This window comes from Cricetulus griseus, chromosome 3, assembly GCF_003668045.3.
Source record: "Cricetulus griseus strain 17A/GY chromosome 3, alternate assembly CriGri-PICRH-1.0, whole genome shotgun sequence".
Taxonomy (NCBI): Eukaryota; Metazoa; Chordata; class Mammalia; order Rodentia; family Cricetidae; genus Cricetulus; species Cricetulus griseus.
Window position 1 is genome coordinate 68,870,759 of NC_048596.1, and position 24,227 is coordinate 68,894,985.

At 48.4% G+C, this 24,227-nt stretch overlaps 1 protein-coding gene across 1 annotated transcript; it reads right to left on the bottom strand.

The window, feature by feature from the left end:
* Positions 1-3,397: 3,397 nt before the first annotated feature.
* Positions 3,398-22,290, bottom strand: LOC100754297 (G-protein coupled receptor 26). The gene is made up of 3 exons (XM_027409230.2): positions 21,623-22,290; positions 13,507-13,620; positions 3,398-3,635 (listed from the first exon to the last, which is right to left on the bottom strand). Exons 1-3 carry the CDS (start codon positions 22,288-22,290, stop codon positions 3,398-3,400), a joined length of 1,020 nt encoding a protein of 339 aa, XP_027265031.1.
* Between the last annotated feature and the right edge of the window lie 1,937 nt (positions 22,291-24,227).

The window sequence follows — 24,227 nt, forward strand, 5'->3', positions numbered from 1 at the left end:
ATGTAAAAGAAAAGCATATCTCACAAACACAAGGCAAGAGGTTTATCGCTCAGAACGTTGGAGGCCCGAGCTGAGCTCTGGAAGAAAACACAGTGGGAAACAGCCAAGGAGGTCACCAAGCCATACTTGTCTCCTAACTGAATGCAGACAAGTATCTATGGGAGGTGAGCTAGCAAGACACTCAGACACCAATGTTGTATCACTCAGCAAGCATCCTGTATCCCCAGCGGCCCCAGGTTTCTGAGATCCTGACCTCCTAGAAGGGATGCAAGAAAAATGCAGAGTGGGGCAGAGATTATAAAAGGCAAGCAGTGTGTGTGTGTGATGGAAACTGAGCCCTCTGAGTGGAGTTGGGCTCTGGAAGAGGCCTCTCCTCTGTAGGCACTACTCGCAAGCTTCACAGATGGTTTCACCTGCCCAGTGGCTCTCAAATGCAAGTGGGACTCTAAACCAGTGGGAGTCAAGCAAGTCATTGAGACCTTCTACCTTGGGGGATGGGAGTCTTGTTTTATATACCTCATACCTGAGAAAACCACATGTCATTTGATTAATTAAATGGCCAGAATGAGGTAGATTGCTCAAGTGGGAACTGTGACCACAGGTAGTGTGTTTCAGAGATTCGCAGGCTGACTCTAAACATTTATGGGAAAGTGATTGCCGCAGCATTGGCTGGTGCCCATTGCCAATGGAGGCACTTCCTTCTCACTTCCCTTGGGTTTTCAAGCCTGTGTCTAAGTGATAATGAAAACTCTCCATCAATGGGCTTATCTGGGGTTCTTGTCAGTGGCACGATGCCAGTGTAACGGGTTTTATTAGATGGTAAGCAGTTTTAGAGGCATAGTGAAAATTACAGCATACATCCTTCCGGATAAGTGGTGTCGTGGGTGGCAGTTCCTGTTTCATAGCTAGGGAAGGGACAAAGCGATCTTGTTGCAACTCGGGGTGCAATATGTTGCCTACACAGAGCAAGCAGAGAAAGGGTTTGTAGGGTTACTCTCCATTTAAACCAACATGGGAGAAGTGGATGTCCCTACTGGACTTTTTTGTCTACTGACTTCACCCTCTGGGTCACCACTCCCGTATTTTGTCCAACTTTACCAGTATTTGTGTGAAAAGGGACATCATTTTATGCAGGCTGTCTTGGCCCCTGATTTTATTTGAACTCCCCTAGCTCTTTGAGTGCTAGGACCACAGAGAGTGGATACAGCTGTTCTTCACTAGGGAAGCTATAGAAATGATTGTTGTGATTTGGGCTAGATGGGACCAAATGGACTTTGAACCAGGACATTTTTGTTCCAGAAACAAATATATGGCAGTGTGGTGCTGGTAGATGGGTGACAGCCAGCTCTTGGGGAAAGACCTGATTTATAAAACTTAGCTATTCTGAGTGTATACAAACTTCCACTGCGGCTAATTTCAAGCTACCTATGTGACATCCCTTATCATAGGAAGGAGGGGTGTACCTCACCAACTCCCCCAGAAGATTGGGTGGGGAGAGATGGGTACAAAGTCCAAACAAGTGTCCCAAGGAGTTCCCTCTGGACCCCAGGTTCTTTTTCTCTAGCAAGGCAGGTAGGAGCATACCTCTCCCAGCAATGGGAAGGTATTAAAGCTTCCTTAGATGTTTCAACTGTCTCCATGGAAACTCTAAAGCCTGATAACATTAGGCCTGGTGGAGTTGTATTCTAAATGAATTGCCAAGAGTTAATGATAGGCCATCTTTTCAAACTAACATTCTTCTGGTTGGTCCTTGGTGGCTAATTCCCTTTGTACTTCCGAGACTAGGATGTGCGGAATTATGGGGAAAGAAAGATCCTTCTGGTTTGATAGCTCTCCACCCTTTCCACCCAGAAGAGTCACTTACAGGGCTGAGAAATAACTGCAATGAGCATTCTCAAGCCACTCTGAAATGATGAGATGGGAAGAAGGCATAAGCTCTGTGTGTGTGTGTGTGTGTGTGTGTGTGTGTGTGTGTGTGTGTGTGTGTGTGTGTGTGTGCGCACGCGCGCGCATGTGAAAATTTGAGGTCAACCTCAGGTATTGTTTCTCAGCCACCATCTACATCGTTCTCTTCTTGTTTTTGAGGTTCGACACTGGCTTGTAACTCACCAGTTCAGCTAAATCTTGGCTGACCAGTGAGCCCTGGGGAGTCACTTCTCTCCCTTATCCAGTGCTAGGACTACAGGTGCAGGCCACCATGTCCAGTTTGCTTTTAGTATGAATTCTTGGGGTCAGACTCAGGGTCTCATGCTTGCACAGTAAGCACTTTACTGGCTCAGCTATTTCTCCAGTCCTTCTCTTTGTTTTAATGAGACTAAGACAATGGCTCCCAATGGACTGGCATGTATATTATAGGAACAACATCCTATACTAATTGCACTCTCTCATCAGTGCCACAAGCACTTTTGTGGTGACCTTGGATAGCCCCTGCTTTCTCAGGACAGAATTGCAGAATGAGCCACCAGGATAATGGTACCCAGCATCTGAAAACTAAGACTGCATCCCCTGTTCAGGTTAGCTCCCATGCATCCACCTCACAGACTGTGATGGGTAAGATGTCTAAGACAAGAGGGAGTACTTCCTACCAACTCAGATCCCAGCTGGAGAGGTAGGATAGACCAGATACCTTCTTCCTGCTTTATTGGACTCTCATAGCTATGGCATGCAAATCAGAAGAAGGTGACTTCCTTCTCAGATTTCAGAGAATCTAACATTATCTATTACCTGTCTATTGAGACCACTTTCATGCTAAGATTGTCAGTACACGCAAACATTAGTTTGTTTGATGGAAGAGGGACAAAAGTTGAATCCAATTTATCATTCCTCAGACAGCTGGTAGGCAGCAAATTGGTTGTTAAACACTTTCCCACTGAGTGCAGAGCCCAAGGGTGTCAGCTGAGCATAATGTAGTTGGCACCAGCTAGATAATATTTGGGTTGGAGCAGCCACCATTACCAATGGGGAAAGAGATGCCATATTAGATCTGGTACCAGATGGCCACAGCCAGCCTTCACATTCAGCATCACTGAAATGTCCCTTGGAGCATGGGGCCCCATGACCAGTGGTTGGCAAATAAGTGGGTGCTATGCCCTACACCTGCCACCAGCACTCTGTGTCCTTGACAGTGACTTACCATCCTTTGGTGAGTCTAAGCGCTCAAGCTCAAAACACACGCCCAGAAAGAAAGACCAGGACATGGCCCACAGCCATCCTTTGGTGATGGGGCAGTCATATCTACCCTGGAAGGGCCAAGAAGCAGACCCTATAACTTGTTCAGATATCAACATCACTGCAATCACCAGGCAATGGTGGCAGTTAATGTCCGCCCAGGAGTCCCAGACCACTGCCCTTTGCTCTGTCCACCTCACTTTGAACTCCCCAGCAGGAGAACGGTCCTTCATTCTGACACTGGCAGAATGTTATGGCTGTGTGAGTCACCTGTGAGGCCCACAGAGCGGGAGCGGATGGAGCGTCTGTTGAAGATCCTGTTCAGAAGCTCCTTGCAGCTCCTACGGTATTGGTGTCGAAGCAAGGAGTATACGAAGGGGTCAGATGCAGCCTTGCTGTAGGCCAAACACTTGGACAGCACACCCCAGTGGGAGCCAATGGGTGCTGTGGAGAAGAGTTCCACCAGCCTGTGGAAGGATGAGAATGTGTTACTGAGGGTGCTGTGGGCATGCGTTAGGGGCATGTAACCATGTCAGGTAACCATGTCAGCAATAACAATGCCCACCAATAAAAATGATGGCAGTGGGCATTGATTAGGCACTTATTGTAAGCACTCTGTCAACTGTGCACAGAGGTTACTGTAGTGAAGCTGGAAGACTGACAACCTCATATCCCCAAGCTCATGAGGACAAGCAACTATAAAGGCAGGATTTAAAGCCAGCTCCACCTCTGCTTCTGACCCCAGATAAGTCTTTGCTCTCTGTAGGCCTGCATGTCTTGTCTGTAGAGTAAGGAAGTCAGATGGGCTTGCTTCTATGATCTTCTTTAATCCATGAGAGTCTGGTTTGGCTCTGCCTCAAATTTAGTTCCCCCTTCCTGAGGAGGCTATGTAGGAGGGAGGGAGGGCTGAGAAAAAACTTGGCAAACATTCTGCAAAGCTCCAGTAGAGCATCTGCCAGTGAAGAAGAGCTCTTCCTAGGACTGGGGTCCTGGTGGCCTCTGACAATAGCAGCAGTCAGGAGACCTGAAACTGACCTTCATCTACCGAGGAGAGCAAGGGAAGATATATCCATCCTGCATGTTCAAGAGTTCAGTTCTTAGAGTTCTCCTGGTAACCATGGAACTCACTGAGTGGTGCAAACTTCAGGCTTCAAGGGCAGTTAAGAATTCCTGGATCCCCACTCCTACCTCTAATCTTGATTACTTTCTTCCAAGTATTCCCAGCCACACTGGTCAACCTTGAGATAGTTTTTAGTGTTAGCATAAGGTTCAAAAGACCCACAAAGTTTGGAGAGATTAGAGAACCTAAATCACCTCTCCTCCACTTATTGTCAAGTGAGGAAGTTGAGATTTGGAAAGGAGAGGGGTGCAAGCCTAGTACTTGTATCAAGCTAGGCTCTGGCAGCTGGCCACCACCTGGGACATCTCCAGGAGAGTAGGCAGGGGTTGTTCTCAGCACGGTGGGTTGCCTGGGAGAGGGCTCAGAGACAAGAGGGATAGAGCGTAACTATGCTGCCAATTTAGTTTTCCTATGTATTCTTTAGGCTGAGGTTGTATGATGGACCCTAGAGTAGGTGGAAGGAAAGGACGGGTGCTATTTGCCATTCCCCACTGAAACACCTCTTCCTGAGTGGCTCTCCAAAGAGTTCATAATGAGACCACTGTCTTTGCCTCATCATTTCAGCATCACTCTTTGCCCTTATCCTTTAATCCTGTGGAGAACCAGGGCTGCCTTTCTCCTCATTTCATTGGCAGATTGAATGAGGAACTGAGGAACTGAAGCTGTGAGCATCAGAGAAATACTCACTTTTTAAAAAATCTGTTTTAGAAGTGATGAATTAAAAGAGACAAAGCTCCAAATTTACATTTCACACTTAATGAAATATCCAAAAGCTGGCTCACTGTTGCCCTGTGTCTTAGCTAAGGTTTCTATTGCTGCAATAAAACACCATTACTGAAAAGTAAATTGAGAAGGAAAGAGTTTATTTGGCTTACACCTCCATATGACTGTTCATCATCAAAGGAAGTCAGGATAGAAACTCAAACAGGGCAGGAACCTGCAGGCAGGAGCTGATGCAGAGACCATAGAGGAGTACTGCTTACTGGCTTGCCCCTCATGTGTTGTTCTATCTACTTTTTTGTAGAACCCAGCCCAGAGATGGCACCATCCACAATTGCGCTGGGCCCTCTCCTGTAGCGCGAGTCCTAATTGGTCTTAATAATAAAAACCCAGAGTCAGATGTCATGATAAATGCTGAAAGATCATGAGACAAAGGAGCAAGCCACTGCCACCTCTTACCTCACCAACCTCTCAGCCAAAAAAAGAGGTAGAGCTCCTGTCTTCTCCTGCCTTATATTCCTCTCTCAGCCCAGCCATAACACTTCCTGTCTGTCTGTATAGACATCCAAATCTCTATGGTTAACTAGTGGCTAGCTCTGCCCTCTGATCTTCAGGCAAGCTTTCTTTGTTAGAGTACAAACAAGATATCACATCAATGACTACTAATAAAATACCCTACAGGCTTGCCTACATCCTGGTCTTATGGCAGCATCGTCTTAATTGAGGCTTCCTTCTCTCAGATGACTTTCGCTTGTATCAAGTTGACATAAAACTATCCAGCACACCAAGTGATGCCAAATCATGTTTCCCAAATGCCCCATATTCTATATATTGTTAAGATTGATCCTAGCATTGTGGCTTTCCCAAAAATATAGATGTGTGTGTGTGTGTGTGTGTGTGTGTGTGTGTGTGTGTGTGTGTGTGTGTATTCATGTGTATATGTAGGTACACACATGTATGTGTGAGTGAATTCATGGAAATTAGAGAATGACCTGGTGTGTTCCTGCCTCAGAGACTTTCCATATTTTATTTGGGACAGCAGGGTATCTCACTGGGCTGGAACCTCACCAAGTCAGCTAGGATAAGTTGTCTGCAACTTTGCAGGGATCTGCCTGACTCTACCACCCATTTTGTCCTTGCTGAGATTACACACATCTGCTGCTCCACCCAGCTTTTGACATGGGTTCTGGGGTTCTGAACTCAGGACTTACACTGGTGTGACAAACACATTGCTGTTTGCATGATTCTTCCAGACCCAAAAGAATTTTTTAAAATGATCAATTATCAAACCATCCAGAAAGATCAAAATTAGTACTTGGGGGCTATATAGGGTAAAGTTATAGCATTTGCTTCCCCAAAACTTCATCTGAGGTCTGAAGCCCTTCAGATAATTTCTACTGGACTAAGCCCTCACTGTGTGCATGTTCTCATCTCACAGAGACCTGCAGAAAGAAGTTCATTCTCATCTTATGGATGAGACCATTGAGGTCCAAATAGGTTGCATAGCAATCCAGGGTCTCCCGCCGTGAAGAGCAAGTCCACCCTCTAAGCCTGGCTAGAGGCCATGCTGGGACCTGCATCTCAACATTGCAGGCTGACAAGATGAGCATTTCAGACACTTTAATCTCCAAGTGGCCCTTTCTATGAAGTCATGATTGGCTATGTTAGACTTTTGTCTCTTGTCCCTCACTATGAAACCTGTGACAAATCCTTCTTTAAAGTCTGTCTGGCCTTTGTCAGGCCCCAGACAAAGGTGAGCTTCAAGTGAACACAAAGCAGATTTGACTCCACATAATTCTGGCCAAGGAGGCATGAGGATATCTTCCTGCTGTTTAAGCCCCTTTGTATGGTACTCAGTTCTAGCAGCCGCAATATTCCAAAACACCCTGAAAGAACCCCACAGGAATATGGAGGTGCTGTTAGGTTGCTTGGGTGTTCTGGGGTCCATGACTGTAACGACATTGAAATGGAACCCAATCTCCACCCTGTTCCCAGACCCCATATAAGACAAGGAGACACTGGGACTTCTGTGGCTTTGACACCTCTGGAGCAGCATGGCCCTTCCCAACCCCAGCAAACAGGCTTGTCCCACAAGTACCATTCCTGCCCTTACCTTTCACTAAGCACAAAAGGTTTTCATGTGCTTCCTAGGGTGTGAACTAGAAAAGACCTCTGCTTGCCCTGAGGCTCCAGCCTTAGTGACACTTATGTTTGTATACTCATAATGAATGCAGGTCAATCCTTCATACCCCCTGTTCCTAATCTTATCACCTCAGAGAGCCCACACCAGTCAGCAGGCTAGGGTAGAGCAAGATGCTGTGGGTGGGGTCTGCCTCTCCAGACACTCTGGGCCATTCTGAGGAAGGCATTTGAGACCTTTGTAGAAACCTGAGCAGTGACCTAACCTGCATCTGTGTATGTACCTGTGTGAATGACTGTGCATGTAGAATGTATGTGTTTCTGTGCTGGGCATGCATGTGTCATGAGTTGTGTACATGTCAGTATTGTGAGTATATTTATTTGTATGTGCACATGTGTGCTATGTGCCTATAAGTAATTGTGTCACCTGAATGTATGTGTATGTGCACATGAGGTATGTGTGTGTTACTCATGTGTGCATTTGTGTTGTTTAAGTGTATGCATGTGTATCTTGTGTATGTGTGTGGGGGTTATGTGTGTACATGTGTGTACATGTGTGTACTTTGTGTTATGTGTATATATACATTGTGTATATATTTGTACATGTGTGTGCATGTTTGCCATATGGGTGTATGAGTTATGTACACGTATATACGCGTGGGTCATGTGTGGGTCAGGTGTGTCTGGATGTATATGTACTGTGTGTTTTGTGTAAATATATGTATATGTATGTATGTGTGTGTATTTTGCGTATGTGCATGTATGTTTTTAGGAGTATAAAATGCTTCAAGGTTCAGAGCTACACCTGAATGAGACGGTGGACACATGTGATATCCATAGATTATACCCCCCACCGAATCCTGTGTGCCTGCCTGCCCATGCCTCTGTGTATGTTGGACTACTCTGAACTGTGGCTCTCTTTGGTGTGAAGCCCTTCTGATGCTTGCTGGCAGCACTCTGAAGTGACTGCCACAGAAAAGAGCTGCCAAGACAGGGAGCTTCTCACCCTTGCCCTTACCCATAGAGGATCCTCACACTACTCACGGCCTGAGCCACCCTGGTCTCTGGAGGAGGGGGAGGTACACTTGTCCTGGAGGAACTAATGTCCAGACCTGTTCATAATGGGAGGGAGGCTCAGGGTGAGAGGTGGAGTGCTGCTGAACACCAGCTCTCAGTAGCCTAGGGCTCAGCACCTCATTGCTTCTCAGACAGCACCTCCAGCTCCCCATCTTTGTATCATTCCCCCCAACACAAAAGATGAGACCAAGGTAATTTTTGTGTTAGTCATATGGTCCAGATGTGGGGGAGACAGGATTTGAACCCTGGGCTTTGGGTACCAGAGACCTCATGCTTCCTGGCTCCAGGCTACCTCACTGTTTCTAGTTTTACAGTGCACCGACACCCTGGATTTCAAATACTGAAGGTAAAGCAGCACATTAGAGCCCCTCTCTTTGCCCATCACCACTCCTCTGGCCTTTGCTCTTTCTCTGTTTCTCTCCCTGTCTTTCTGTCTCTCCTTGTAACACTCTGCACAGACACACAGAGACACACACAGACACACACACACAAACGCTCACACACACAGACACACAAACATTCACACATACACAGACACACAGAGAAAAACACAGACACACACACAAACATTCACACACACACACACACAGACACACAGTGTATGTGTATTAAAGTGCAATGTAAGTCACAGAACATTGCTTGGGAAAATAGTCCAATTATCCTCAAGGCTTCTGGAGACTCGATCTGCATATGTCTGCATATTCGAAGGCCTGGAAGCTCTAAGCGAATGCTTTAAGCTTTCATAAGACATTAGAGTGGAGGAGTCATTTATTAATAGAACCTTAACAGTCGGGAGCCACCTGCACATTAACCCCTCTGCCCTTGCCATCATTCCATTACTCTAGAAAGCTATAATAATGGGGCCATCAGATCCGCAAATGCCTCCAAACCTGATCCTGATGATTTACAGCAACTGTAATTATTTGTAAGTATAGATTGCTGCACAGACTATAGGCTTACAATCACTTGAAGGCATGCGAACATTAATTCTGAAAATATTTCCCAAGAGCCTGTGGGCAGGAATGTGCAGTGGCCCTGAAGACCCTGCCTGGTCACTCCAGGAACAGTCTAACTGACCCCAAAGGAGCTGCATGTCAGGACTCCATTAAGAGCTCTCACAGAAAAAGAAGAGGTAGACACGGTGTCTGAACAACACCTAAAGCCTGGCTTCCACATGCACATGCATGAACCTACACACACACACACACACACACACACACACACACACACACACACACGTATGCGTGTATGCACACAGCACATGAATTTAATTTTTATTGTGCTTATTATCCCACCATAGAATTGCTATGAGAAGAATTGATTGTATTTTTTTTATCATGCTAAGTTTTGGAAGTTATAAACCTGAAGTAGGAACACCTTAATTTGGACAGGTCACATTTCAAGTGCTCAACAGCCACCCATGTCTGGTGGCTGTCATACTAGAAAACATCACTCTAGACCCTATTCATGCTGCCTTGCTGCTTCAATCATTACTCTTCCTCACACCCATATAACCACACTCACTCCACAAGCTTTGCCCATTAGCCTAGTCAGGAATCTCCATTCTGCCTCAGAGCCCTGGATTCTGGACCTGCCTGATGGAATGGGTCTGCCTAACTACAGGCTTTATTTTTAGGGCCAGAGTTCCTACCAGGGGACTCTTGGACATCTCTTCAATTCATCCTTCGTCTTCAGGGGAACTTTCATAGTCAGCATAGAGAAGGTGCTAGAGATATGTGTGACAAAGTGATGGGAGGTGAGCATGAGTGCTGTCAGGAAAGATTTGCTTGGGGTAGCTCTCCATAGAGATAGAGAAGACACTGGTAAGAGGTGATGGGGTAGGGTGGTATCCCCGGACCCAGGTTCTATAAGAGGAGGTGATGGGGTGGTATGGTGTCCCCTGATCCGGGTTCTATACTGGAAGAAGTGAGGCCCTTATTTCGCTGGAAATGCTGCTTATTCTCATGCAGGATGCACAGTTTTGTGAATGTTTTTTTTTAAACCCAATTATATTAACTCCATTTGAATTGGCTATCAATCTGACTGAAACAGTATTGCCTGGGCATTATTAGAAGGAAATGGACTATAATAAAAAGGGGGACAGGGAAAGAGAGGGAGCAAGAGGGAGGGAGAGGGAAGAGGGGAGAGGGAGAGAGAGAGGGTGGGCAAGACAGAGAAGGAGAGGGAAGAGGGAGGGGGAGAGAGGGGAGAGGGTAAGGGAGAGAGAGGAGAGGGAAGGAGAAGAAGAAAGGGAAACAGAGAGAGAGAGAGAAGAGAGAGAAGGACAGAGAGAGAGAGAGAGAGAGAGAGAGAGAGAGAGAGAGAGAGAGAGAATACATTAGGAAGTGAGATTAAGCCCAAGGAAAGCCTAGCTGCCAAAAGTGACAGGGTTCAAGTTCACTTCCTCAGTCCATGACTTCCCTTCACCCTGAGGTCTAAGAGGAAGGGTCTCCACAAACTTTCTCACCCACATTCCCTGGCTGGCTACATCTCCTTCAGTCTCGATGTCAAGGAAAGAAGATAATGGCCCAAGAATCCATACAGCCATATCTGCGTCATACACTCCAGCACTCCATATCCTTTGTTTTCTGGAGGCCCAGAGAGGTGAGGAAAATGGCCCAAAGTTTCATAGCAGGAGGGTAATGCTGAGAAGGCTCCTCTGTCTCTCTGTGTTAGGTCTATGCAGAGTCCTGAGCTAAACCAGCTTTGGCTTCCTGGCTGCGGTATGGGTCTAGACTTTTTCATTCAGGGTGACTCTGGTCCTGGAACACTTGGCAATATCTGGAGACTTGGTTATCAAACTGGAGACACTGGGGAAGGATAGAGATGCTCCTTCCCCAGTTGGTTGGAATTAAGGAGCCCATGGTACATCTTATGATGCCTAGGGCAGCCCTTCTCTGCCAAGTCATCTGTATGCAACACAGCATAGATCCAGAAGGAAAAATGGACAACTCCACCCTGTTCTGTGGTCAGAGCATCCAGGGACCCACATACACAGCTCCAAGTCCTATGTTCAAAGTGAAAGATGGACTGAGTCAGGCTCTCCACAAGGAAACACATGCCTCGGAAGGCAGTGGCTGGCACTGTACTTAGGCTTGGGCTGTCTGAGGAAGAGAAGAGGGGGCTAGAGGGGTGAGCAAGGCTCCCTCTCTGCCTGTCTGTATGTTCTTGTGGGTACTGTGGGTCCTGGCCTGAAGAAAGAACTGGAGGTCAAGTCTGAAAGTACAAGCAACCAGGCTTGCGCAGAGGGAGGCTTTGTGTAAGGACAAGTGGGGAGGGCAGAAAGGGCAGTCACAGTTGGCTCATCCTCAGGGGGAGTAGGAGGCTGGGTGACAGAGAAGGGGATGCCCATCTGCACTCCTACAGTGAGTGGCACTAGCTGTGTTCTCTCTCTCTCTCTCTGTCTCTCTCTGTCTCTGTCTCCTCTCTGTCTCTCTCTCTCTGTCTCTCTCTGTCTCTCTCTCTCTCTCTCTCTCACACACACACACACACACACACACACTCATACCCAGAGGAAACCATTTTCCAGACTCAATCAAAGCTCTCACTCCACGTCTTAATAGAACCGCCGTCCTTTGTGATCTCCTAACTTCACAGATCACAGAACTATTCAGGATACAAAGCTGTGGGATACCATGCTGCCCCCACCAGTCTACAAAGGAGCTTGGGAGGGAGAAGTGGGAGGGGAGGCAATCCTTTCCTTCCTTCCTTCCTTCCTTCCTTCCTTCCTTCCTTCCTTCCTTCCTGCCTCTCTCTCTCTCCTCTCTCTTTCTCTCTCTCTCTCTTTCTCTCTCTCTCTCTCTCTCTCTCCCCGCTTTCTTTCTTGCTGAAACTAGCATGGGGAACTGTCACAGCCAGATAGGCTTGTCTGAGGAATGCTGGTTCCTGCTGCCAGTGAACTACAGCCCTGCCTGGAAGGACATGGAGAGAAATACCTGCTTTTATGCAAGTGGCAGGTATCTCTGAAGTAGACCGTTCAGGGGCTGACTACCCAGCACCCTGTACTGTGCTTCCATCTTTCCTTCCATATTTCCTCACTGTTTCTTCTGGTCAGTACCTCCTGGAGTATGAGTGTGGGGTGAAGAGTTAGAATGAGGTTATCTGGAGATCAAGTGAAGAGTCTTTCACTGTGGGGTACTGAATTTAACATATAAGAATTCAAGACTGACTATAGAGAGCAGTGCGAAGGTTTTCCCCAAACCCAGTAGATTCGCCATAGAACATCTGGCCCACTTCTGGGTATATGACCAAAAGAAACAAAATGAGAATCCCACAGATTCCTGCATGCTGTATTTACTGGTGCACATTCATAGCAGCTAAGGCAGAAACCAATGTGGGGGCTGCAACAGACACATAAAGAAAATGTGGAATAGATATACAACAGGATATCATTCGGACAATTGGGTGGAACCAGAGGACACAATGAAATAACTCAGATAGGTGCCACCTGTTCTTTCATAAAAACATACCTTAAAAAGCCAATCATAATATGCAGCAGTGATGCCTAGGAGCTAGGATGAAGGGGATGATGGAGAAAGAGTGGAAAATGGGCATTAAAATAGACTTGTGCTTTCACATTCTACAGCCCAGTGGAGGACTGCACTTCACAAAAACCTGTTATGTATGATATAAATAATAAACAGAGAGGCGTTCAGAGGCTCCAAACACAGTCATGGCAAGGAGATGGAGAATAAATTAGCCCAATTTGATGAGCACGCCTTGTGTATGTGTAGTATAATCTTACATAGTGCCTCATAGGTTCCCGTGGTGTTATGTGGTAATCAAAATTACTAAAGTTGTTAAAAGAACAGGACATGTTAAATATCCTGACTTGATTAGTGCCCAGTGTATACCTGTATTGAATCGTCACAAGGCACAGGTAACTATGTGCAGTAAAAATGTTAATTAAGGGGCTAGAGAGATAGCTCGGTGGCTACAAGTTCAGACTACTTAAGAAGATGACTACCTAGGAAGTTCTCAGCAGCTCACAACTGCCTATAACTCCAACTCCCGGGAATCTAAAACTCTCTTCTGGTCTCTACAGACACCTCCACTCACCGGTATACACTCCCACACAGACACAAACACATACATACACAGACACATAATTAAAAACAAAAACAATCTTTGAAATGTTAGTAATTGATAAGGGAGAGTCAGAAGTTGAAGAGAAGCATACAAGTATTCATTCACACCCTGCCATGCTCTCAGGAGAGACATGTGGCAATGAGGGGCCCCACTCTGGCCCTCCAAGCCCTGGTCCCCATCTACAGGTGGCTTACCTGGTAATCACATAGGGGGCAAAGCACACGAGAAAGGTCCCTATGAAGGTGCTGATCTTTTTGGTGGCACGCTGTCGCCTTCGCTTCTGCTCCTCCAGACATCGTTCCCTTACACTGCATGGGACAGAGAGGAGAAGGTAATTCATGGGGTGGTGTGGCCAGGACACAGGGAGATGCTACTCGTGAACACAAACAATGGATTTCAGGCTTGTAGCTATGAAGCCAGAGACCTGAGGCCCAGTCTTGTGCTCGTGGGCAGGCTGCATGACATTGCCAAGGCCATTTTGTAGTGTAATATCGTATACCACATTTTATTGATGTGCTTTCTTATAGACAACATAAAGCAACATAATGTTAAATGGGATTGCCTGCAGAATTAAATGCACTATGCACAGTGTTCTGGTTTCCTTTCTGTTTCTTCCATAAAACACCCTGACCAAAAGCAACTCAGGAGAGGCAAAGGGTCTATCTGGCTCACACTTTCATGATACAGTCTATTATTTGGCAGAAGGCTAGTCACAGTACAGCTACAAACCAGAGAAGAGGGACACAAACAAAACTATGTTGCCTGCTTGCTTATGCCTTCAGCTTGCTCCTGCCCCAAGTTCAGAACCCTCTGCATGGGGAACAGTGCCACCCTTATGTCAATGAATCCAGGCAATCCCCCATAGATATGCCCACAGGTCTATCTGGCCTAAATAATTCCTCTACTGAAATGCTCTTCCCAGGTAATTCCAGGTTGTGGCAAGTTGACATTTAAAACCAGCCATCACATATAAAGATACAGCAAATGTATCTGGTGTGCAAATGAGTAACACAATGAGTACAAATAGACAAGAACTCATATTATTGCTGCTTATGTCACTCACTGATTCCCCTGAACAGCCCTGGAGGGACTATACTCCGTGTGGTGTCTTTTATTCTTACCTTTATCATCTTTGATCCTGCAGGGGTTATTTCCCTGCCTCCGGGGCTCATCTACGGTGATGGTCAGTGTTAACTGTCAACCTGACAGAATACAGAATCACCCGGGAGATGGACCTCTCTGCTTACCTGGGGTAAATTATCTTAATTGCATCCTTTGTCATGGGGAGACCAGTTTTAGTTGTGGGTATGTGCAGTTCCACACATGATTCCCCCAGGGACTAAGACAGGAAAAGCTAAGTGACAGCCAAGTCTTCTTGACATTTAGGATGTAGCTTAGAAGATGGAGTCAAGAGCCACCAATGTCTCTATTCACACCCTGTTCCTGCTTCACTCGGCTCTAAGCCCTCCCAGGAACTGATTTTTCTTCACTAGGGGAATACAGGGTGTCACAGGCATGGGGTACAGGAAATCAGCTGTGCACAGGCAGACAACCCAGCTCCAGGCTCCAGAAGCTTTATTGTGTAGTGTCCAGTATTGACATTGTTGAGCAGAGATTACTGGAGGTAGTGTTTTCCAACAAGCCAACTTGGCAGAACCTGCCTTGGGCTTCAGTGACTCGCCCCTGAAGACAGGCTGGCCTTATCCACGAAAGCAAGCAGTAGAGAGAAAGTTCATGAACTGGATCCAAGTATATTGTTAAAGCAAGTGTCTCCTACGGCATCTAGGAGAGGCGCATTTTAAACCTTAAGTCTCTCCTCAACAGATTTCCTCGAAGAGGAATGGTTTGGGTGGGCAGATCAGGAATCCTTGCTGGGTCCCTCTTGACCATCTGCCTTTATATAAATTTATAGAGTTGAGAACTAGATTGGGGCTTGGAATCAAGGTTTTCCACTGTCTGAAAATGTGTTGTTTACAACGAACGCTACTAATTACTTTATGAACATTCATACTAACAATGGCCTGGGCCTCCACCATGTGTCATGTTAGATTCTGTGATGGAGTTTCCCATGCATTTGTTAACTGATACTCACCATGTGCCTAGTGACGATGTCATTACAGTCCCCATGGCTCAGGAGATGTAAGACATTTGTTCAGGGTCATATAGCATTCACATGGCTCTTAAGTGGTGACTTTAGGGTGGTCAGCACCAGCTCAGGCACTGCCTCTGTTTTGTACTGAAAGTATTTCATCCTAAATGGTTACAGGAGCTGGCTTAGTTTCCAAGGGGGATCCTATATCTGAGAGTCCTTCTCTGTCATTAACAAGCCATGCTGGCAGATGATGGGAGGATCTAAATCCAGACTAGAGTCTGGAACCAAGTTCATCCCTCCTCCTAAACAAACAGGCTACCTGTGTCATCACAGGGGGAAGTCCCATGGCCTGGCATGTGGTGGGCCCGAGGTCACTGAGTTCCTGCTCAACTCAAATCCCCACATTTGAGTTTCTGTAATATTTGTCATTAAAACTCGGGGGTTCCTGTGTCTTGGGCAGCCTGTGGTTAGACATCTGGGTACAGGGACGTGGCCAACTCAGTTATCTTTGTTTAAAACTCAAAGCCCCTCAGTCTGGCAGTCTTAGTCTAGGGCAAAGAAGAACAGTGATGACCTCAGAAGCAGGGGCTCAGTGTTATTCTTCACTACAGAGGTCTGTCTACTCCACCGTTCATAGATTTTCATGGAAAATAGTGGGGTGCAGATTTGGGGTGTCAACTGAGTGCCCTGAACCATCACACCATTCTTCCATAACAGACTCTGACACCCAATAAATAAGCATTCAAAATTCACACAAAGGATTCCCCAAGGGGATAAGAGCACCTGTGTTCCCATCCTTCTTAGCGTGTGACAGTGTTGTCAGCCCTCAGGTGCTTTAGGGTGAATGCTTTCTTAGGTAAATTCTCTTAGGAGGTCCCTGCTTTCCTAACTGTGTGGCATCGGGGAAGTCACCAAGCCTCTCTGAACATGAGCCCCCACTTCTCAGAGGATTTCACCACAGCTAAAAGTTCATTGTGGAGATAGACATGACTCACTAACTAGAAGGGCACTGAGAGATGGGGAGCTTCCTTATGCTCCCCAAGGAGTCAGCATTTTGATAAGGGGCTGTAGTCCCTTCCCTCTCCATAGCAGACCGTTTCTCTTCCAAAGCATTGGGTACTTAATATCTATAAAGGCTTTGGGGTGTCTTCAGAGAGACAGACACTTGAATGACAGAAGGAAGGAAAGGCTAGGACTGTCACAGGACTGCCTCTGCCCCACCCCAGGCTGCAAAGATCTTCAGAGATCTGCTGTGTTGTCTCTTCAGGTTAAACAGAAGGCATTTTGTATCTGTGAGTCTTCTTTGGTCTTTGTTTCATGGCTAATAGCCTAGTGGTTAACTGTGAACAGCCAAGGTTGGACTTCCAGATTCAAATCCAGGCCCTTGATTTTGAGGTGGCTTTAGGAAAGTGCTACAGCCTCTCTATACATCAGCTTCCTCATCTCTAAAAATGAGGGTACTGGGAGACCCTGACTTGTAGGGTCACATAGAGAGTAACTGAGTTAAAATATGAAAAGTACCAAGAACCGTGCCTGATGCAGTGAACACTTAGTGAGCATTAACCAAACTATCCTCAGCTCAGTATACACTCACTGGCAAACTGTATACTATGTTCCAGCTCTTCCATGAACCTCCAAGCCACAGGTTTTCCTTTTTCCATAAAAGTCCCCTTTGCCCTATGCTGTCCAAAGGAGAGAGGCAGCTGGGCTGGGGACTGTGCCAGGGATGATGATGTGAACTAGCATCATACACTCTAACATTGAATCCTGAATTTGCTCTGTGGCCCAAGTACTTGAGGCTTACAGGGACATCACAGACTCTAATGTGATATGCCAGTAGAACACAGACACTGTCTGCAGAGGGTACTCAGCCCCAGAGGCATGTTGTTGCTGGGACAGAACAGTAGACTCTGCAGAATATGCCTACCCAAGCTTACAGATGGGGAAACTGAGGCTTACGGGAGTGAAAGATCTGCCTGCCTTGAGAGTCAGGTACAAGTGGGACTTCAAATACATGGGCATCGGCTACCAGCCCAGCGCTTCCAGGTAGAGGTCTGCCACTCCTTCCCTGAAGTATTGTAAAGCAAAGGGCTAAAACCAGCTCTACCTTTCCTTCCTGGGCTCTGCTGTTTCCTGGGTAACAGTGCAGTGGTGGCAGGAGGTGAGTAAGGTCAGCTGACCCCATTCTTCGGGAAGCAGATTGACCATCAGCTTAGCACCCCCATCACTTAGGTGTGAGACAGCTCACTGGGCTCTCGGAATGATAGGATCACAAAACCACTTGCTGTCATTTCCCTCACCACAGCTTTGCAGCACTGAGATCCCGAAAATCTTGTATTTCTGTGAGCTGCATTGTGATTATTCTCAGATGAGGACACTAGTAGTTTAGGACATGCCCAAGAAAATACTGGCAGTTTGGGACAGAACCAAGTCTCACCTCACATCTCCTGACCTGACTCTAGAGTGTTCCCCTTACCCTCACTGCCACCCCTGATCTGATTGTGGCAACCAGAATCCTTGGACTGCTGGGCAGAGTCTGTGGTGCAGAGAACATGAGGTACAAAACTCACTCAGGGACCCCTGATTGTGGTGTGAACATGTGTGCTAGCCTGGAGTTGGAGTAGGAGGTGTCACAATATTTGAGACCAAAGCAGAGGGCTCCCTGGCTTTCTGACATATGAAGTCAAAGAGATGCACTCAGCAGGCTCCAGTAACAGCAACTCTGGAAGCATCTAAACAGACAGTGAGGGAGGTGGTCTCAGAAGCCTCCCAGATGGCTGAGTCCTTGATGATCTGAGATGTCCATTGTCCTTCCTCAGCCACACTTGGTGCACTCACAGGCTTGTCCCTATTAGTTTTCTGGCTTTTAAGACATGAAACAAGATGGCTGATAGTGAGAAAGAGCCCTACGTTTGCAGTGAGGATGTTGGCATTATCAGTCCCCCTCTCTAGCAAATGTGGTCCCTGCTCTGGGCTCTCCCTGCACATTAAAGCTGGAGCCCACACCTTCTACACTAGAGTAAACTCCTAATTTTCTAGAGCACATAATCCTTGTCCAAAGGCCTTGGTTCTGATTCCAAAGTACATGCAGACCCTGGTTCCCACTCAAAGGTGGACTATACTGTAGATGTAATCAGTTCAAGGCCCAAGGAGCATCACATGCATATGGAACATGACTGTAAGACTTGTAATGTTCACATGGCCCAAAAGAGGCACCTGTGGTGCTGGGTGGAGATGTGAGGTAAGTGGACCACTTAGTGTTCTCTAGCCCAGATGAGGCTAGCCTCCTAGGAGCCTGTAAATCCTAAATTTGAGCCCCACTTTTAGGAAGTATATCTGCTAAGATCGGGGGATTAGAAAATATTCCATGTAACTGTCTGTAAACTAAATTAGAACTTCTGAGCATCTACACAGACAGTTTGTGAGCCTCTGTCTGACTGGTTGCTCCATCCATAAGTCTCAAGGCAGACTTGGGTGTGGACCTGGGTGTGAGCTACTTTCTAGAGTTCATCAAGTGCCTCCCTTTTGGGATCAACTTTTGCCTCTGTAGTCAAGGGCCCAGTGAGATTCTGCCTCCTTGGCCAACCTCTGACATCCTGCAGAGTCAGCCCTCAGCCAGCCTTTGTAGTCTTGATTCACAGGATGTTGAGGGATTAGAGAGAGACCCCAGTAACACTGTGAAGAAGTCCCTCTTCAGCTTGTAGCAGAGACTCTGTCACCAACAGCTTAGCTCCAGGAAGGTATCTACCTGGCATGGTGAGCCTGGGCTGGGCTGGAAAGAGAGGACACTGCAGCTGGGTCATGGAGCCTGATCTTCTTGGTTGTACCTGACAGCAGAGGCAGAACAAGTCTAACTAGAGCCTGCCTAGAGCTTTGGCTGGAGAACTGAATAGCAGACAATGGGCAGGTGGAGCTGAGTGTGGACCAGACACTGCAATGTGAAACCTGCTTCGTAAACGTAGTGACTGGGAAACAGCCAAGGAACAACAGAAACAGGAGATGCCACCCTGGATCTCAGATTTAGAAAAGTGGAACTTCCTGCTGTTTAGGCAGTGATTGTAGCAAAGGGGTAAAGCTTGCTACTCGCCCTATTGGAAAATCAGCTACTTCCCATCACTTCCTAACAACGGTTCCTGGGCTCCAGACAATACAAAGCAGGTCTCTTTTAGCTAAATCCTAGGGTAAGTGGGGGTAGCTGGGATAACTTCCAGACTTGCTTCCTTAGCTGTCCAGAGACTGTTCTAGGACTGACACCCTAAGATTGCATAGGTTCTTGGCACTAAACGATATCAGAGCCTGAGATGGGGTAGGACTTCATCACAGCCTTCAGAGCTAAGACCACAGCATCTCAACAGTACCACCAAAGTGACAGCCATCGTATCAGCTGTCAAGGAGGTGGATTGGCTGTCATGTTCTGTGGAACCCCCCTCCACCCCGACTCCTGCTTGAGACTTCTGTAAAGGACAGCTTGTGTTCACCAAGGAGCCCATGGCTCTGTGACCTGATGGAACTCCCTTCAGGGTCTAGAAGCAGGGACTCCTCCAAACAAACAGCCCGAGGCTTAGAAGAGGTCAGGGTTCTCTGTAGAGCTGTTAAAGGCCTGGATTCCAGCCATGTTTGTCTTTGCTTATGAGACACCTACATGCTCTCTGCAGTTCTGACCTAAAGTCAGAGAGACAGTAGCATGGGAAGCCCCTGTCACTAAATAGAATGCAAAGTAGCCTCTACCCTCCTCTCTGGGGGATTAAGAGCAGGAGTTGGGCTTTACCTCACTCTAAAAGAATTGGCTCCTCTCCTGGCTCCACTTCTCTTTCCTTCCACTGGGAGGCTCGCTGAGTGGGCTTTCTAGGACTAGTTCAAGTCTGCAAGAGTTAACATTTTCATGCATCCTCACAAGCTGCCCCAGCCCCAGCCCTGGGGATGGCCCTTTCTAAAGTGAAGGGCAATGAACAGGCATGTTTTTGCAAGCATGGCTGCAGACTTCCTGCTGAATTGACTCTTGAGCTGCACAGACACAAGCAGAGAGGGCTGCTGCAAGCACTTTCTGTGTAAGTTTCTGTGGGGAAGAGTTTATGTAGAGAAGACTAGAGCAGCCTGTCATCTGGAATGGTTGCTCAGAGCGGGATGGTAGACACACTCTACCAAGCACTTCTAATGTGCAGGCATGGTGAAATTCAGCAGCTTCTTAGTGCTCAAGGCAGGGAGCCCCACAAGGGGCCTTTGCTCAGATGAACACCTTTCATCAGTTTGCTGTGCTCTATAGGGCAGATACAAATTGGGGTCTATAATCTTCCTACCCCAGGCTTCCTGAATTAGGGGCTCTGTTCACACACAGAACGGTAACCTTCCATCACCAGTGCTCTCTGTGTATTGCATCTTCTGTGCCAAGTGGATTCCTAAGCTCTTATCTAGAGTCCCAGGCAGCAAAGAGGGAGGCGGCTCTTAATGTATATAAACTGGCAGAGGCCACAGAGGCACCCTCCCTCTTGATGTCCTTAGTCTCGAGAGGAAAGATAAGGTAAGCTCGGGACAGCTTGATTGACAGTTTCTCCTTCTCTCCCAGAGGAACATTAAGGACCACAGAGTTTCCCAGCCTGCCCTTCCATTTGCCTCCTTCCACCTTCTCCTGAAAAATAGTGGGTCAAGAGAATGGAGTTGGGTGGACAGGAAAGGCTTAGTTTCAGGAGCCTGAGGTACAAATTCTTGAAGGGACCTTGAGGCTCCAAGTCCAGAAGACAAGGAACAGAGTGCTCTCAGGAGGCAAGGCAAGCCCAGGCCCTCAGGACCCACCACAGGGAGTAGGTGCAATGGATCCTGTTTGATGGGGACTCTGGAACACATACAGGGAGAGATCAGCGTAGCACCACACCCAGGATAGCAAGGACCCGGAGGAGCAAAACCCGAAGTTTGAAGAGTTCTTAAGGGTTTTCTAAGCCTCTAGAGTCCCCTCTCAGGGCCATAACCAAACCCTTTTCAAGCTTTGCAGTGAACAAAGCCCACTGTTTAAGGTGGGTATAAGAATAAGGAGGAAGTTCTGGCTGGGATTTCAGTCCGGAGCTTCAGAAAGTGAAGCTCTGGGTACCAATTAAGCAGCACCTGTCATTCCACCCTTGCTTAATGCAGTGAGGTGGAAAGGGGATTCTCCCACAGCCCTACCCTGGATGCTGGGACCTTCCCAACTCACTAGTGTCCCCAGAGCACTGGATCAGGCCTCTCACCTGGGGTGGATGTCCACCAACAGCACAAGCGTCTGCATGGTGATCACGTCGATGCGCTTGCAGTGGAAGCGAGCCACCTTGAGCACCTTGAGGTACGTGAAGCAGAGTACGATGAAGGAGAGCAGGAAGCTGAGCGCATGGAAGGCGCTAGTGAAGACAGCAAAGCGCAGGCGCTCCTCGGGCCGCCGGCTGCATAGCGTACACGAGGCATACAGCTGGTGGAAGCCGAGCCAGGACAGGGCGAGCGCGGTGGCCGGGAAGGTGAGAGCGTGCAGCCACGTGTAGGCCACCATGAACGCGGCATCGCGGAGGCGCATCTTGGCACGGTAGCTTAGCGGGAAGACCACGGCCACCCAGCGGTCGATGCTGAGCGCGGCCATGCTGAGCATTGAGTTGGCAGCCAGGAAGGTATCGAGGAAGGCGGCCAGGCGGCACAGGCGGTCCCCGGCCGGTTGTCGCTGTGCTACGACGCCGGCCAGCGTGAGTGGCATGTTGACCACAGTGCACAGCAGGTTGCCACACGTGAGGTTGAGGGTGAAGAGCGCCGGCGCCTGGCGGCGGATGTCAGCGCTGTGCAGGAGGCAGAGCAGCACCAGCCCGTTGGACAGCAGCGACACTCCAATCGTGCCCACCAGCAGCCCCGCCAGGCCCGCGTCCCACGAGTTCATGGTGCGCGCCCGCAGCTGGCGCTCAGGGCCCGCAACCCCGCGCCGCCATGGCGCAGCCCACTGCCGGCTCAGCCCCTCGGCGACACGGCGGCCCAGCGACCCCTGGCTCCTGTCGCCATGGCTACCTGGAGGGCGTCCAGCAACCCAGAGCCCCGCGACAACCCCTGGACCAGCACCTAGGGACGCAGCCACCCGGAGCCGCCCCGCTCCACCTCCCGTGCGAGCAAGCACCTGGGTGCAGAACCACACAGACTCTGGGTCACCTCACCACCGGCGAGTACCTGGGAGAGCACAGCCACCCCCAGCCCCGCACCACCTCTTGGCCAGTCGCCCGATGTGCCGCTGAACTCCTGTGGTGCCCTGGAATCCTGGGTTGTAGGCGCCTGTGGTCACTGGCTTTCCCTCTGCCTGCACCCGCCCTCACCGGGTCCCTCTAAGCTCTGGCTCTGCACCGCACACCCTCCTGCTCTGTGGCTTCCTCTCTGTCTCCCTCTCTCTGCCTCTGTGCTCAGTCTCCAGTGTGCTCTCACTTTCTGCTCCCCCTCCCCCGTCTGTCTCTCCCACCTCCAATTTTCTCCTTCCCTCTTGCTTACCCTCCCTCCTTTTCTCTTTTCTCTCTTCTTTCAGGAAACTGACTGCTTCTGAGAAGGAAATCCCACTGATATCTCTCTCTCTCTCTCTCTCTCTCTCTCTCTCTCTCTCTCTCTCTCTCTCTTCCCTCCTCCCTCCCAACATTCACATGCACACTTGGAAGGAAGGAGCCCTACAGGCTCCCTTGCAGAGTGACTGGCTCCCTGTGGCTCCCCTCCTCCACCTCCCTTCATCCTCCCCTATATGAGCAGGAGACAGGCTGAGTCAAAAAGAATCCAAGGAAAGAGAATGATGCCTGGGGGCACTCTCGTGCCTCAGTGCCACTTGGTCCAGCCTAGCTGACCAGACTTTGATCCAGCCTGCCTGTCCATAGCTGCCCAGCGTCTGGGCTTACTGCTGTTATCCAAGACGAACTGGGGAGCTTGGTTAGACTTCTGCTGGGCTGGGATGGAATTCACAGTTCTATCTTGCACTAGGACCAGCTATCTCCTGAGATCTCTCTGTCCATCTGTCCACAGGCAACTACTGTACTACTGGGCAGTGAGTCCCCAGGGCTTCATCCTATCACTCTAGTCATTCCGCTGCATCCTCAGACCTGGTGGAAGGACACTTGAGGCTCACAGGGACATCCCTTGGGCATGCCTTCAGTCAAGAGAACACTATCTGTCCATAGCCATTACAAGCAGCCCCGGTGTGGCTGGTACTGGGCACCTGTGGTGTCCTGTGCCAGCTGCTGTCTGTTCTGGATCTGGTGAGACAGCAAGTTATTTCTGGTGAGACAATAAGTTATGCTTATCAGGCATGTGGCTGAAGTGTCCAGAAAATGGGAGGATAAGATTTGATCCAGGTCACGGGAACTTGGGACATAAAAGGTCTCAGCCTCCCCTTGGGTAAACATGTGGGGACTGTGGCTCTCCTGTCACCACTCCAGACACTACAGTTTCACCTGGTGGACAGACAGGTGACAACTTTTGGAGCTTCCTCAGCCTCTTTCCTTTCTGTGAGGTGCTCCCTCCTCCAGTGACTACCTACACTGTATCTCAGGACCTGGCGATATGGTCAGCCATGACTGCACATGGCCAGACCTCAGTCTAAAAGAAGCCACGTGTAGATGGTTTCCCTAAGGGAGATATTTGTCTCTCCCATCACACTAATTATATCCCCTTGCATAGCTTCAAGTATGGAGGGGGCTCATATAAAGCACTGGGAAGGCGAGGAAAACAATGTCCTCTCTCCTCTGCCCCCTGACAGATACTCACTAGCAGTCACAGCAGTGAATGACAACTGTAAGCAGTAGAATTCTGGGATCACTTCTTACCAGCTCTCAAGGGTGCCCTGGGAGCTCT